This window comes from Harpegnathos saltator, unplaced genomic scaffold (assembly GCF_003227715.2).
Source record: "Harpegnathos saltator strain DR-91 unplaced genomic scaffold, Hsal_v8.6 scaffold343, whole genome shotgun sequence".
Lineage (NCBI taxonomy): Eukaryota > Metazoa > Arthropoda > Insecta > Hymenoptera > Formicidae > Harpegnathos > Harpegnathos saltator.
The window spans coordinates 735,312-747,797 of record NW_020230143.1 but is presented as its reverse complement, the minus strand read 5'-3'; the positions used below and the strand labels follow the sequence as shown (position 1 = coordinate 747,797).

The 12,486-nt window shown below is 52.5% G+C and overlaps 2 protein-coding genes across 6 annotated transcripts in view; one reads left to right on the top strand and one right to left on the bottom strand.

Moving 5' to 3' along the window:
• Nucleotides 1–256: 256 nt before the first annotated feature.
• The window catches only part of f (espin protein forked), a 19,353-nt gene continuing 7,123 nt past the window's right edge, over nucleotides 257–12,486 (bottom strand). Inside the window, exons 2-12 of one of the 4 annotated variants that reach the window (XM_025300254.1) lie at nucleotides 11,818–11,946; nucleotides 11,057–11,291; nucleotides 9,424–9,622; nucleotides 7,837–8,012; nucleotides 7,206–7,278; nucleotides 5,991–6,151; nucleotides 4,018–4,261; nucleotides 2,914–3,272; nucleotides 2,417–2,592; nucleotides 2,149–2,339; nucleotides 257–1,645 (exon numbers count right to left, since the gene is read on the bottom strand). In XM_025300254.1, the coding sequence (XP_025156039.1) occupies nucleotides 1,309–1,645; nucleotides 2,149–2,339; nucleotides 2,417–2,592; nucleotides 2,914–3,272; nucleotides 4,018–4,261; nucleotides 5,991–6,151; nucleotides 7,206–7,278; nucleotides 7,837–8,012; nucleotides 9,424–9,622; nucleotides 11,057–11,291; nucleotides 11,818–11,946 (2,280 nt within the window). In that variant the 3' untranslated portion in view covers nucleotides 257–1,308. Of the gene's footprint in view, nucleotides 1,646–2,148; nucleotides 2,340–2,416; nucleotides 2,593–2,913; nucleotides 3,273–4,017; nucleotides 4,262–5,990; nucleotides 6,152–7,205; nucleotides 7,279–7,836; nucleotides 8,013–9,423; nucleotides 9,623–11,056; nucleotides 11,322–11,817; nucleotides 11,947–12,486 lie in introns of all 4 variants that reach the window. The other 3 variants (XM_025300255.1, XM_025300252.1, XM_025300253.1) reach the window with 3 other exon arrangements.
• hgo (homogentisate 1,2-dioxygenase) overlaps nucleotides 4,081–12,486 on the top strand; it is a 26,848-nt gene continuing 18,442 nt past the window's right edge. The window contains exon 1 of one of the 2 annotated variants that reach the window (XM_025300257.1): nucleotides 4,081–4,280. In XM_025300257.1, the coding sequence (XP_025156042.1) occupies nucleotides 4,227–4,280 (54 nt within the window). In that variant the 5' untranslated portion in view covers nucleotides 4,081–4,226. The remainder of the gene's footprint in view (nucleotides 4,281–12,486) is intronic. The other variant, XM_025300256.1, reaches the window with a different exon arrangement.

Here is a 12,486-nt window from a genome sequence, read left to right as displayed (position 1 = left end):
TGTTACTCGCGAGAGACGCGCGCGCTATAGTGCGCCGTTATCGCGGCGCTGCCGGCGTGATTAATCAACGTCACTATTAATTCGCCGATCCCTAGCTTCTGCACGGTTCCTAATGACTGTAATTGGTGGCTACCAGTCGCGTTCATCGCGCAGCTAATGTCCTCCCTGACGCGACTAATCGGACCCGCCGGCATTGCCGGCCTTCTTCATTCAGCGCCGATACTCTTCGTCGCGCCGCTCAATGGGAATCCCACGTAGATCCCTCTCCTCTGCTCTCCTCTCCTCACAGCGAAAGTCAGCGAGATACGCCCGTAATCTCCGCTGCTCCTCGATCTTCACCTTTCACCTCCTCCTCCTCGCTTCGCTTAGCGATTAAGCGGCGCGCGTGGAATTTTCGTCGAATGGAAACGACCGACCGGGCCGAGCGGAATCTTACCGCGGCCGCGTCGATAGTGCAGGATCGCGATTAACTAATTAGGATTCGTCAGGTCTGGCAGTTTACCTCAAGCTGTATAATGCAAACGGAATCATCAAACTTTTTCGTATGTACATTGGTCGCAGTCGGTTCTCCGACTGATGAGAGACGATCAGGTCTCCCTCTCCCTCTCTGTCCCTCTTCCTCCGCCTCTCTGCGCAGTTGTAAGATAGTTTCTATATCTCCTGTATCCGGGAACGCTCTCGCATATACCCCTCGCGAATTATAATTCCGCAAACGTATTGTCGTCGGGAAAAAAGAAATATATATGTGTATGCATACGTTCGAAGGTACAATGTTAGTCACACCACGCGGTGACACGTGCGAGGATATTTCGCAAAGGCGCAATATGGACGCAAATGGAGTACATTGGAAAAAAAAAAAGAGAAAAAAAAGTATCCTTCTCGACTATATCCGCTCGACTCCGCGGTGGAGTATCTTATACGAGTGTACGTACGTGCTAGTCTTCGAGAGCATCGAAGACGCTTCGTGCGTTGTGTAATACCATGAATCACCTTATATGTTCATTTATATCTCCGCTAGCGAGAACAGACAGACACCCCTCCTCCTCCTCCTCCTCTTCTCGCTCACATTTTACCCGGATTGCGTAAGTTACATTATATTAACTCCGATTACACGAGTAGACTCGCCGTAGTCCGAGGGATAAAGCGCGAATTACTCGCGCGCACCGTGTCTTGTCCTTCTCCCGAATTTTTTTCGCTCTCCTTCTCTCTCTCTCTCTCTCTCTCTCTCTCTCTCTCTCTCTCTCTCTCACGGTGCTTAAACTCGCTTTCGTGACGCGACCGCGCGTATTTTCTTGGGCCGCCCGATCGTTAATCGAGGATGTTGAGTTTGCTGTTGGTCTTCCTTAATTGCGCCCGCCAGGGTATAATTTGGCCATCGTCGGAATCGTCCTTGGTCGAGTCCTCCCGCTTCTCGTCGGCCTCGGGCTTCTCCTCCTTCTTGATGACGCTCGACGTCGCCGGTGAGGCGTCCCTCTTCGGTTTCGTCGTCGCGTCGAACTTGGCCGGCGTAGCGGTGGTGGTGGTGGCGGTGGCGGTGGCGGTGGCGGTGGCGGCGGCGGCGGCGGCGGCAGCGACGACGACGACAGCGGAGGCGGCGGCGACGGCGGAAGCGGCCGACGCGGACGCCTGCTGTGTCTGGTTCAGTCTGCAACGAAACCGAGACGATGGACACTTGACACTCGTTCTCCGTCAGCGTCTCTCCGACAGCGAGGCTCGAAAAGGTGTCCTTCTCGCTTGGAGGCGAACTTCCAAGCACGCTCGTCCGATTCGGCCGGGCCGATCTTTCAATCGACGGCGTATGTAATATCACGCGCGTCCGCGGGTTGCGTAATTTTGTACAGCGCGAGCCTCGAAAGGTCAACTCCAACAAGGGGCAATTGTAACATTCGACATGATTCCAGCACTTGATCTCCATACGCGCTGAAACACGGACGGAATTCAATCGCTCGCGGAACAGCGCAAAGTGGATATCCCTCCCGCGCGGGATACTTCCAAGTCCGGCTCGACTCGATGACGCGCAGCTTTCCTCCGCATCTCGTCGCGAACACCTCGCGTCCCGATCGATCCCGAATTTTCCCAGATTGCGGCGCGTTCGCGGCGCATCAGTGACGCGCGTGCTGGGACTCTCAACGACAAACTAGCACGCACCTCTTTTCCTCGCTGTCCTTCTTGGCGAGAAGCTGTCGCTTCCACGGCGGGATCGCCTTCTGCCGCCTCTCCTCGTTCTCCCGCGCTATCTGCTCCTCGAGCTCCTTCTTCGCGCGTTCCGCGGCCTTCCGCGCCAGCATCTGCCGCTTCCAGATCGGTATCACGTTTCCTGAGCTGTCCTTCTCCGGAATCTGCGGGAACACCGTGAGGAAAGGTCAAGCAACGCTTCTCCGCGAGATCCTTCATTCGCGCGGCCGTGATTGCCTACCTGATCGACGAAATTCGTGACGCTGAAGGCTTTATTGATTTCCGACATGAGATTCTGCTCCTGAGTCTTCTCCACCTGCGCCCGCTCCACCTTCAGTTTCTTGATGCCGGGTATGTCCTTGGTGCGCTTCAGCTCGGCGATCAGGTCCGTCTTTTGCACGAAGAACGGCTCTGAAACTGAAGCGGACGATCTCGTCGGGACTCATTCCAAGTCGCGAAGATGTTGGACTTACTCCTCTCTTTCCTTCTCTGGTTTTACAGTTACAATCGACCGAAGATGAAGATTCGTCACGACGGCGCGATCGTGCGCGATGGCGTTCAAAAACCAACGTCAAGATTTAACACATTGTCATAATACGACGGGATGTATCTTCCCAATAATAAAAAATATCTCTACAGCCGAGACGAGCTCGTCGAGACGTCAGCTCGACGATGAGCGTCGCAGCCGTTGGATCCTTTGCGTGCCCGCAAACGCGTGTATGTGTGTCATTGGCTTACCGTTAGTCATGGACACGCTGCGAGGAGGCGGAGCGGAGAACGTCTTGGTAGCGTTCATCTTCGTGCCGGTCCGTCGTAGCTGGATACTCGTGAGGTCCTGAATGCTGATCGTCGCCAAGGGTTGCGGATTCTTGGAGCTCTCGGACTCGTTGCCGCCGGTACCTGCTACTTGATTAGCCCGTGCTCGCTGCAAGGGCGACAACGGCGGCGGCGGCGGGCCCGTAGGAGACCCCTTGGCCTCTTCGCTCCTTCGCGCACCTTCCTCCTCCTCCTCCTCCTCCTCTTCCTCCTCCGCGCCTTCCGCCTCCTCCTCAGCCTGCTCGTTATTCCGGCTCTGGATGTCCAAGTTGTCCACTGACCTGCGAATGCGATTTTCGGATCGTTACGCGGGCGGAAAATTTGTAACGGGGGGGGGGGGTAATTTTGCTCACTCGTGCGAGGTGAAGTCTAGAGAGAAGAGTTTTCGGATTTATCCTTTCCGCTCGTGTGTGCCGTCAGAAGATATTTTTAACATTGTAATATCAAGTTTGCAATTGATGATATTGTGATGTATTATGTAATGTTATTAAATTTAGTTTGCTCCGAACGTCGAATGAATAAAGATATATTATTTATACTATATATATCGACGTTATCATTCTTCCGCAATAATTAGCTAATCGCAAGCTGTCAACCTCCGTTGATTCTTATCAGCCATTTTCCCACTTAATTTTACTTTTTTCTCACTTATTACTTTTTTCTCACTTAATAATATATCAGTCTGCGTTTTATCTGGGTATTTTTCATCGAATCGTATCTCGCTGCGAGAAACAGTCGTTTTTCCGCGGGAAAGGCAGATCTCCCGGGGAGAGAGAGGCGTTATTAATCGCGTTGAACTCTGCACATTTCCGCCGCGTCACCGGCAAAGAATCAAAGACGCTGCGATTTTACATTGTTACAGCATAGCCGGCAAACGAGACGAGGAACTGCCATCGACGTACGATACCTCTCCGCCGACTGGCAAACCGCGCAGGTACCCCGAAACACACGAGAGATGAAGCGAGGCAAACCGCGAAGTTAGACACTGCGCACGTAACTGCGGGGGGGGAGGGGGGGGTCACTGACCTCGCCTTCGACAGGCTGTTCTTCGACGGCGCCTTGCAGATGCTCTTCAGGTACTCGGACGGCTTCAGCAGGGTGTTGGAGTCCGCGTTGGCGAACTTGGGCGGTATAAACGGCAGCACCATGTGCCTGTTTACCAGGTGGGACGCCTGGCTCGCTTTGATTTCGTCCGCGTCCACCGGCGCACTGGCGGGAGGCACTTCCGGCTGCTGATGCTCGCCGGAGGATACGTCGGACTTGTTGGTCGCTGTTCCGAGACAGCGGCGGTGAGTAAGAAGAAGAACGAACGGGACAGAGAGAGAGAGAGAGAGAGAGAGAGAGAGAGAGAGGAAGAGAGAGAGGAAGAGAAAGAAAGAGAGAGAGAGAGAGGGAGAGGAGAAAGAGAGGCGCAGAGAGACAGACAACGATGGAGGGACAAACGGAGAGGGGTAAGTGAGTAGAAGAGAAGTAGAGAGAGAGAGAGAGAGAGGGGGGGGGTTCTTGTGTTATATCCTAGCGCGCTGGACGGTCGTTACCGACGAGCAAGTGAAATCTAGGTAAGTATATTATATGCCCGGTGAGCGCTATGGTCTAGTAAGTGAGGCTACCTCGGCATGATCCGCTAACAGTTTAATTAAAGGCCGAACCGGCGTGGGCCAAATCGCGAGACGGCATGAGCCGTCTGAGATCACACGCGGCGTGGCGCGATGTGGCGCTGAGCCGAGCCGAGCCGAGCCGAGTCGGTCCAATTAAATCCGCGGCGCAGATTAACATCCGTGAATTAACTGATTCGCCCGATCCCACTAATTGCCGTTCGTCGTCGTATCAGCTAATTGCCGTGCGTCACGATGACACGTATCGGAGAGCGCGCTGGGAAATGTAGGCGCGCGCTGGCTCGCGACGCGGCACGCCCGGTTGCGCGATAACACCGCGATAAAAATGCAGCAATATTGCGGATATTACGGATTCGCTATAGCGGTTATTATGCTTCGCGCGCGATCGCGGCTTCCTGGTGCCGGCTGGTCCGATACATTCGCCGGGGACGGGTTTCCGTCGCTCTCCTATCCGGAAGAGACGCTCCACTCGAGACCGGTGGGCATAATTCGAGATTCCCGGAGATCGCTCGCGACGCGACGCCTCGGGGATGTGGCGCTTGAGCAGCTGCGTTGATTTTCATTGATTACCTCAATTCAAAGCAATTCAAAAGGAAAATGTTGCATGCTTTTCTCGAAGGGCCCTTTCCCGGAAGGAAGAGGAGCGAAAAGAAGCTGCCTGACTATTGGAGCTTTTTTGGACACAAATCTGTACGAACTTGTTGAACAAACGGATAAATTTGATTTGTTGCATGCAATCGATTACGTTTATCGATCCTTTTGCTTATCGCTGCGCTAACCCTGCGAGGCGGTCAGCGCCACGAGGAGTCATTAAGCAAAGTTCCACGTTCGTCGAGGTATTACGGCCTCGTGAGTGAGAAACTCGCGTGCGATAATCCTCAGAGAATTATCGGTAAGACCGGTACGTCGTAAGACCGGTGAACGGCCGGCAACCGGATAGCTGATGGGTGGATCGCGTGGACGCGGTTTCGGGGAACTTCGAACAATTCTCTCGTCGCTCCGTCCGCGATCCGCCAGGTGAAAACTACCACAGAGTGCCGCCGTGTTTACGTCTCAATAAACGCGAATGTGTCCGTCTCGCGACGCTATACAGGGTGTCCCGGAAGTAGCGCGCTTTCTCTCCGCCTCACGGAGGCCCCCGTCGTCGCGAAGTCGAAGTCGTAGTTGAAGTCGACGACTGGCCGCGGGCGCGAACGTACGATATGAATCGGTCTAAGAACGGGAAACGCGTTTTTCGCGGTGAACGCGTACGTACGCGCGCGGAAATGTCAGCCCGCGCGGTTCACGCTCGCGGCTCAAAGTCGAGCTGCAACTTTCACGCTCGCGCATTTCGTAAGGGAGCGAAAGGACACGAGGAAGCGAACACGCCGCGCGATTCCTTACCGGAGGACTCGCTCCTTCCGTCCTGGCCGGTGCTCCGCGGCTCTTTCTTCTCGCCGACGGCGATGCTCTCCGCGCTCTGCTTGGCGCTCACCAGGACGACCACCACGTCGTCATCCTTGTCCGGTGGCGGCGGCGGCGGGGGTGGCGGTGGTTTCGAAAGACTAAACAACAGAAGACATCCTGGCGCTTGTAAAAAAGTGTCTCGGGCAATTGCCCTCCTGCAAAATTTTGCAGGAGGAAATCCGACCGGGGGATCGGTGAAAGGGACTTTTGTCAGGAGACTAATAGGAGGTGAAGCTAATAGCTGCAGTCGAAGCAGCTGCGGTTGACACCCGATAGCGGGTAATATAAAATCGCAAAAGCGTCGGGAAGATTAGCAAGCTTTTAACAATTTTATGAGCACTAGCGAAGGCGATCATAATTATAGTAATGATCGATCATAGTCCCTAATAATAGACACACCGGAAGATAACGAATGAAGACGAAATAACAAAACGGGAGGCAGCAAATACGGGTGAAAGTAAAAAAGGAAAAGCCATACGACTGTGTCTGTCTTCGTCTGTCTTGTTTCGAAAGAGGTACTTTTGGCGGATGAGTGTCAGTTCTGATCGGCTCGAGTGAGGTTTTACCAGCGAACAAAGACGACGATAATTGATAACAACGATTCGTCATGGTCTTTAATAATAGATGCTGATAAGGAAGAAAGGTACCCAAAGACAAAAGATATTAAGAGGTGTCAAATGAGCGAGGGGAAAGAAGACGATCCGACTGTTCTGTCACTGACCGTCCGTCCAGTTTCGAAAGAGATTCCTTCGCTCGAGCCGTTTCCAGCGGCTTTTCAGCGAACGAGTGTCGCCAGGGTCCGCGCTGATCGACTTGAAGAGCTCGCTCGCGCCCTCATTCGAGTATATTCGCTATTCGGGTCGATTATCCGCATTCGTTCTGCCGAGGCGCGCTAACGACCGGAGACGTCCGACCAAGAAAGCGGCCGTCCGCGCCGCTTCTAATCCCGTATCCTGCCCCATCTACGTAATATCACGGAGCGACCGAGAAGGAGCTGATCGAAGGATCGGAGCGAGTCGAATCGATCGTAACGCGCGGACCAGCGGCGGCCGGCCGTGCGCGATCGACTTTCGATCGATCTTTCCTCCTTATTGGTAGCTAAAGTGGCTTTGTGAAGCGTCTTGATCCGGTATATCGATCTGCCCTACTTACCTAGGTCCGCCATTGCCGGCCGCTCGGGTCTCCTTTTCACTTTCCACGTGCGTGCTCGACGAGTCCTTCCTCTCTGCGAACAGAATCGCGAGGTCAGCCGGTCCTTTGCTTTGTCTTGGACCGTTTGGGACCTTTGGACTCCCGCAAGAGTGGCCACAACGATGTCTCGTTATCTCTTGAGAAATTGCCAACCGCAAATAACACACACACACACACACACACACACACACACACACACACACACACACACACACACACACACTAGTACACTGTACAAGTACTCTTCGTTTCGCATTTTAATACCAGAACTACCGAGCGACTGCTTTGTAATTTCTCACGAAAATCACTCCAATTCATACAACGATTCATTTCATATTTTTTATGGACGTTAAATAAAATTAGAAGAAATAAACAAGTTCGAAGTCAAGTCCTTGACTAACGTATTTTTTGAGAAACCTGTCATTTCGACCGCTCGAAGTAGATCGCGTTAAGACAATCGTCGGTAGTTCTAGCGTTAAGCGCGAGTCACACTCAAAGGGAAGAGATCCCGCCGTTGCAGTGGTTACTCGAAGTAAGATCAACGTGCGGCAGAGTGCGGTCACCCTTCAGGAATCCGGGGACTTGAACGTACCATGCGACACGTCGGGATTCGTCTTGACACCCTTGCCGATCCGCTCGTTGCTGCTGTGTCGCGACAAAGAGGGGGTAGACGTTGTCGAGGACAAGCAGTGGATCTCGCTACTCATGTTCGAGGACTCGCTGGCGCTGCTGGACCGGCTGTATCGCCTGTCGGTTTTCCGAGAACGACTGAAACGACGAAGAACAGAGGTTTCGCGAGATGCCCGATCGAGATCCGCGCATATCTGCGCGATAAGCGGCCGAAACAGATAGCGATATCGCGTTTTTCCGTTTCCTCGAACGCGCGTCGTCGGCGAGCGATCATTCCTTCGCGACGATCCGCAGCCGTGGTGCGCTTACGTGTTGTGCCAAGAAGCGTCGCCACCGAGTCGCGCCGCGACTGCTTTCGTAGCGGCTGACGCTGCGTTATGCTGCGCTCATCATGTTCTCGCCGATTCGCGGTAACGAAGAATGGACGGCTCATTGTGTTAACTCTAGTTTGGCACTCGTCGGTGCCAAACTGATGCGAGCGAAAAATTAAGAGCCTACGGCTGTTGTGAATTTGTGAAATTACGGCGCGTAGAAACGTGCTTTTCTTAAAGCGTGAGATATATCTTCAACTTGCAGCATCAATATATTTTTTTCTCTCCTACTCGCTACTCTCTAGGTATTATCCGTTTTTAACAACTGTCATGCATGACTCAAAGTCGTTAACATGATCTCGACGGATTTTTCAAATTCACACTTTTTCTACGCTGAAAATTATATCTGTACACTCCGGACTGGGGATGGACTTGGTCAGAAAAAAGCATCGTCTTCGATTTAATCGATTATCAAAAAAATCATTTTTGCATAATCGATATTTTAGAAATATCGATAATAATCGATGTTTCCCTAGTCAATTTTAAATTAATGTGAAGAGTTATATGTTGCAACAATAAATATAATTAACAATAATATATTATTAAAACCTTAAAGACCCTTTTACAGTAGCTGCAAGCATAAGCTTATATATAAGAATAAGGCTATAAGCGTAAGCTACAAGAAATAAACCAATCAAAGTCGGTTGTCCTTATGATAGATATCGATATAATAGTCGAAACTGTTGTTGGTTTATTTTTTACTGTTTACTGTTACAGCTTTATTTTTGCAGCTACTGTAGACGGGCTTTAATTTAGTAGTAAACAAATTCCCTAGTGATAAAAATTTACTAACAAATCTAGTGATATAATCGACGAGAAAAATAATCGGTCCCAAAAATATCGGTCTGATAATCGATTTTTCCAGAAAACAAGAATCGATGCTTGTTTCGTCGATCGATATTTGCCGATCACTACTCTGGACATTTGCAGATATTTAAGCAAAGATACATCAGAAAACCTTTCGGATCTCACAGACCCAGTGCGCCGACGAAGGGTCAACAAGGGTTAACAAGGGTTAAATGTTGCGTGTTTGTTTCGTCGGATAAATCTTGTCAAGACTTACCGGCGACCAAATTGGCTGTTTCCCGTAAAATGCTCATCGATAATAGAACGATTCTTACGCTCTCGACCCTCCCAAGCCTAAATTCACGACGTTTGCGACGTCACAATGGCGTTACCTGCTGTCGGAGGTGTTGTCAGCCAGCTTCTTGCGCGACGACGAGCCGACGCTGCCAGTCTCCTCCTGTCGTACGCAGATCTGCTCGTAAGCGTGCTCCGAGGACTCTCTCGGGGCGATCTCGGAGCGGGCCGCGTGTCCGTTGCCGGGATGAAGCGACCGGTTGAAGCCGCCGTTGTTGATGTGCACGTCCACTTTCACTGCAAGCCAAAGTCGCGCGCGAATATACGCAACGCGAGGCGTGAAAACGCAACGCGGCCCGTGCTGTCTCGCGGGTCGAAAACGCATCTCGCGATCCGAGCGAAATCGCTGTTTAAAAAGCGCGAGCGCTTTGGAACGAAAATCTCAGCCCGCACACAATTGCATTGTGTAGGATCGCTCGATTCGCGATCCCCGCGATAAAATGGGCAACGCGCTCGCGACTCGCCGAAGGCCTCGATAAGCCCGTCGATCGCGCTTCTTATTACTCTTACTCATTAAGAGCCGCTGCACTGTAACGGCTTAACGGTATCCGCGCGGTAAATCGCGCGCGAGTCTTTAACCCGGTTTCGCGCGAGACGCGCGTCGCTCGCGACGACGCGCGTGCAGCTTTTTTCGCTCGCTCGACAATTACGGTATAATTCCGTTTTTCTTTCGTTCTTTCTTTCATTCCTTCTTTCCCCTCAATGAGAGGAGCAGCGCGGGCAGCTTTGCGCATCGTGCGTATCGCATCGGCAGCAGGAACTGCTCGAACTCGTCGTTCGATCGATCGCGAGTCCACCTTGAAAATTGTGAATTACATTCTGATGCGCAGAGTGTCGCGTGAGGTTACGATTCGCGTGTGATTTTCACAACTGGATCGAGGGAGAGAGAGGGAGAGAGAGAGAGGCAAGGAGGGGAGTTGCGATCTCGTTTCTGCGGCACTCGAAGCTGGTGGCATTTAGGTCCGCGAAGTAGATGCCGCCGCGAAGGCAGATGGCCGCGGTTTTGCTTAATTGAACATGAGACTTTGTAAATATCGTCGCGAAGAAAAGAGACAGAGCGAGAGAGAGAGAGAGAGAGAGGGGGAGAGAGAGAGAGAGAGAGAGAGAGAGATCGACGATGTCGAACATTGGACGCGAATCGAGGTCGCTCTGGAGCCACAACAGTTGCCGAGAGCCGACGGAGTGCACAGGGTGACCCAGAATTATTCGTCCGAGCTCATCCCGAGCTCTTTCGGGAAGAAGTCGATCAGCTGACCGAGGAGATCAATCTCGCGGTATCTCGCGGTATCTCGCTTCAAGACCTTCGCACTTTCGACTCTTGGCACTTTGACGATCGATCTCGGAATTTAGATCGCCGTAACTCGGCGGATTTCTGTCCCTAAAAAAAATTCTTCGCGCTGAGAATCGCTTCGTTTTCTTCCGCGCAAAAGAGATCTTTTCTTGCCCCTTCTACTCCGTCGGTTTTGGAAATATTTTTCACAACTGGGGACTGGGTGAAATTTAAAACCTCGCCGCGACGAAGGCCACGCCGCGCGAAATTCTCCCGTTTCCGACTTTCCTCGGAACCCCTTCACTTTCGACGGCCGCGTTGGCCGCGTACAATACTTCTGGGACACCGTGTGTAGCGCGAGCGTTAGCTTAGCGATGAAATATCTGGGACGTGCTACTTACCAGTCAGAGTCTCGTCTTTCCTCTCCGCATGGCGCTCCGCCGCGACGCCGTTCCGCGGCTTCTCGGCATCGCCGAACAGCCGGGTGATCCTCGTGTAGACGAGATCGTGCGGGCTGTGCAGGTAGAAGGACTCCGTGTCCTTCGGCTTCGGCGGCTCTCCGATATACGCGCTCATCGGGTTGATGTAGATGCCGTCCCGCGGCCGGGAGCCCGGCGGGTGCAGGAAGAATGGCTCCTGGAACATCCCGCAGCCACGTAACGAGCACTGCAACACAAACAGACGTTGAGGCCGTATCAGGCCGGCTATTGGAGATTGCGGACCGCGGGCTAAAGACTGAGCCACTTGAGATACCGATCAGGACTCAAGAATGAACAAACTGAAATCCGTCGATTTCCGATCAAATTAGTTTATTGTTTTTATCAAAGCGACTAAACTCCAGCTGATTGTGAGCGCGCAATTTTGGCGGATTAAGTAAATTTTAAATAATCTTATCAAACTTTAGATGTCAAATTTAGGAGAGACGATAAATAAATCAAATTTTAATCTTCAATCCGCAACGTTCGGTCTCCAACGGTCTGTCCGATACGGGCTTGACGCGGATGTAAAGCGATCGCGCATCCTGGGCGTTTCGAGAGAGAAAGGTTCGACGAAAGACAAAGATATTTCTCTCTCTCGGGAAAGGAATGAGAAGAGTTTTCTCTGTCAAAAGATATTCGCTTCCCCCGCCCTCCCGCCCCCCGAAGGAAATCACCGGGCCCACCTTGTCCATGGAGCTGGCGACGCAGCTGCACGTCGTGGTGTCGCTCATGTGACCCGAGTAGTCCGACCCGGAACGATCCCTGGCCATCTTCGGGGTGACATTAGGAGGAGGCTTGCCGGTCTCCTGCTGCTAGAACAAACGCAGAGCGATTAGAACGGTCCGCCGGCCGCAGGTCCATTAGATCGCGCGTCGGAATGATCCTGATCCTAGCCGCGGAACCTGTCGCGGAAGCGATCGCCTCTTCCTTATTGCGCGACATGCCAGCAACTGGATCTCCCTTCTCCCTCCCCTCCTCTCTCTCTCTCTCTCTCTCTCTCTCTCTCTCTCTCTCTCTCTCGTGCTCGCCCTGCGTCCTGTTCTCTCGTCCCGCCGATGTACCGCAATCGATTGCGTTCGCTGAACGCCGCGCTCGAGACTCGGACGGCGATAATCTCCGTTGCTTAATAACGATTACCTACGGTATTGCGCAAAAGTCCGAGGACTGACCTCTTTCATGCCCAAGAGCGTCGGACGAGGGCGGGGAGGGAGAGAAAACGCCGATGATTCGGCGAACGTCGCTCGCGCCAGGACGTCGTTGCGGAAGGTTGCAATTATTTGGAGACCTTGCCGTACGCGCAACAAACGGTTACACTCGTAATCGGACAGAGGAAAGTGGAAGGTGCGATTAGC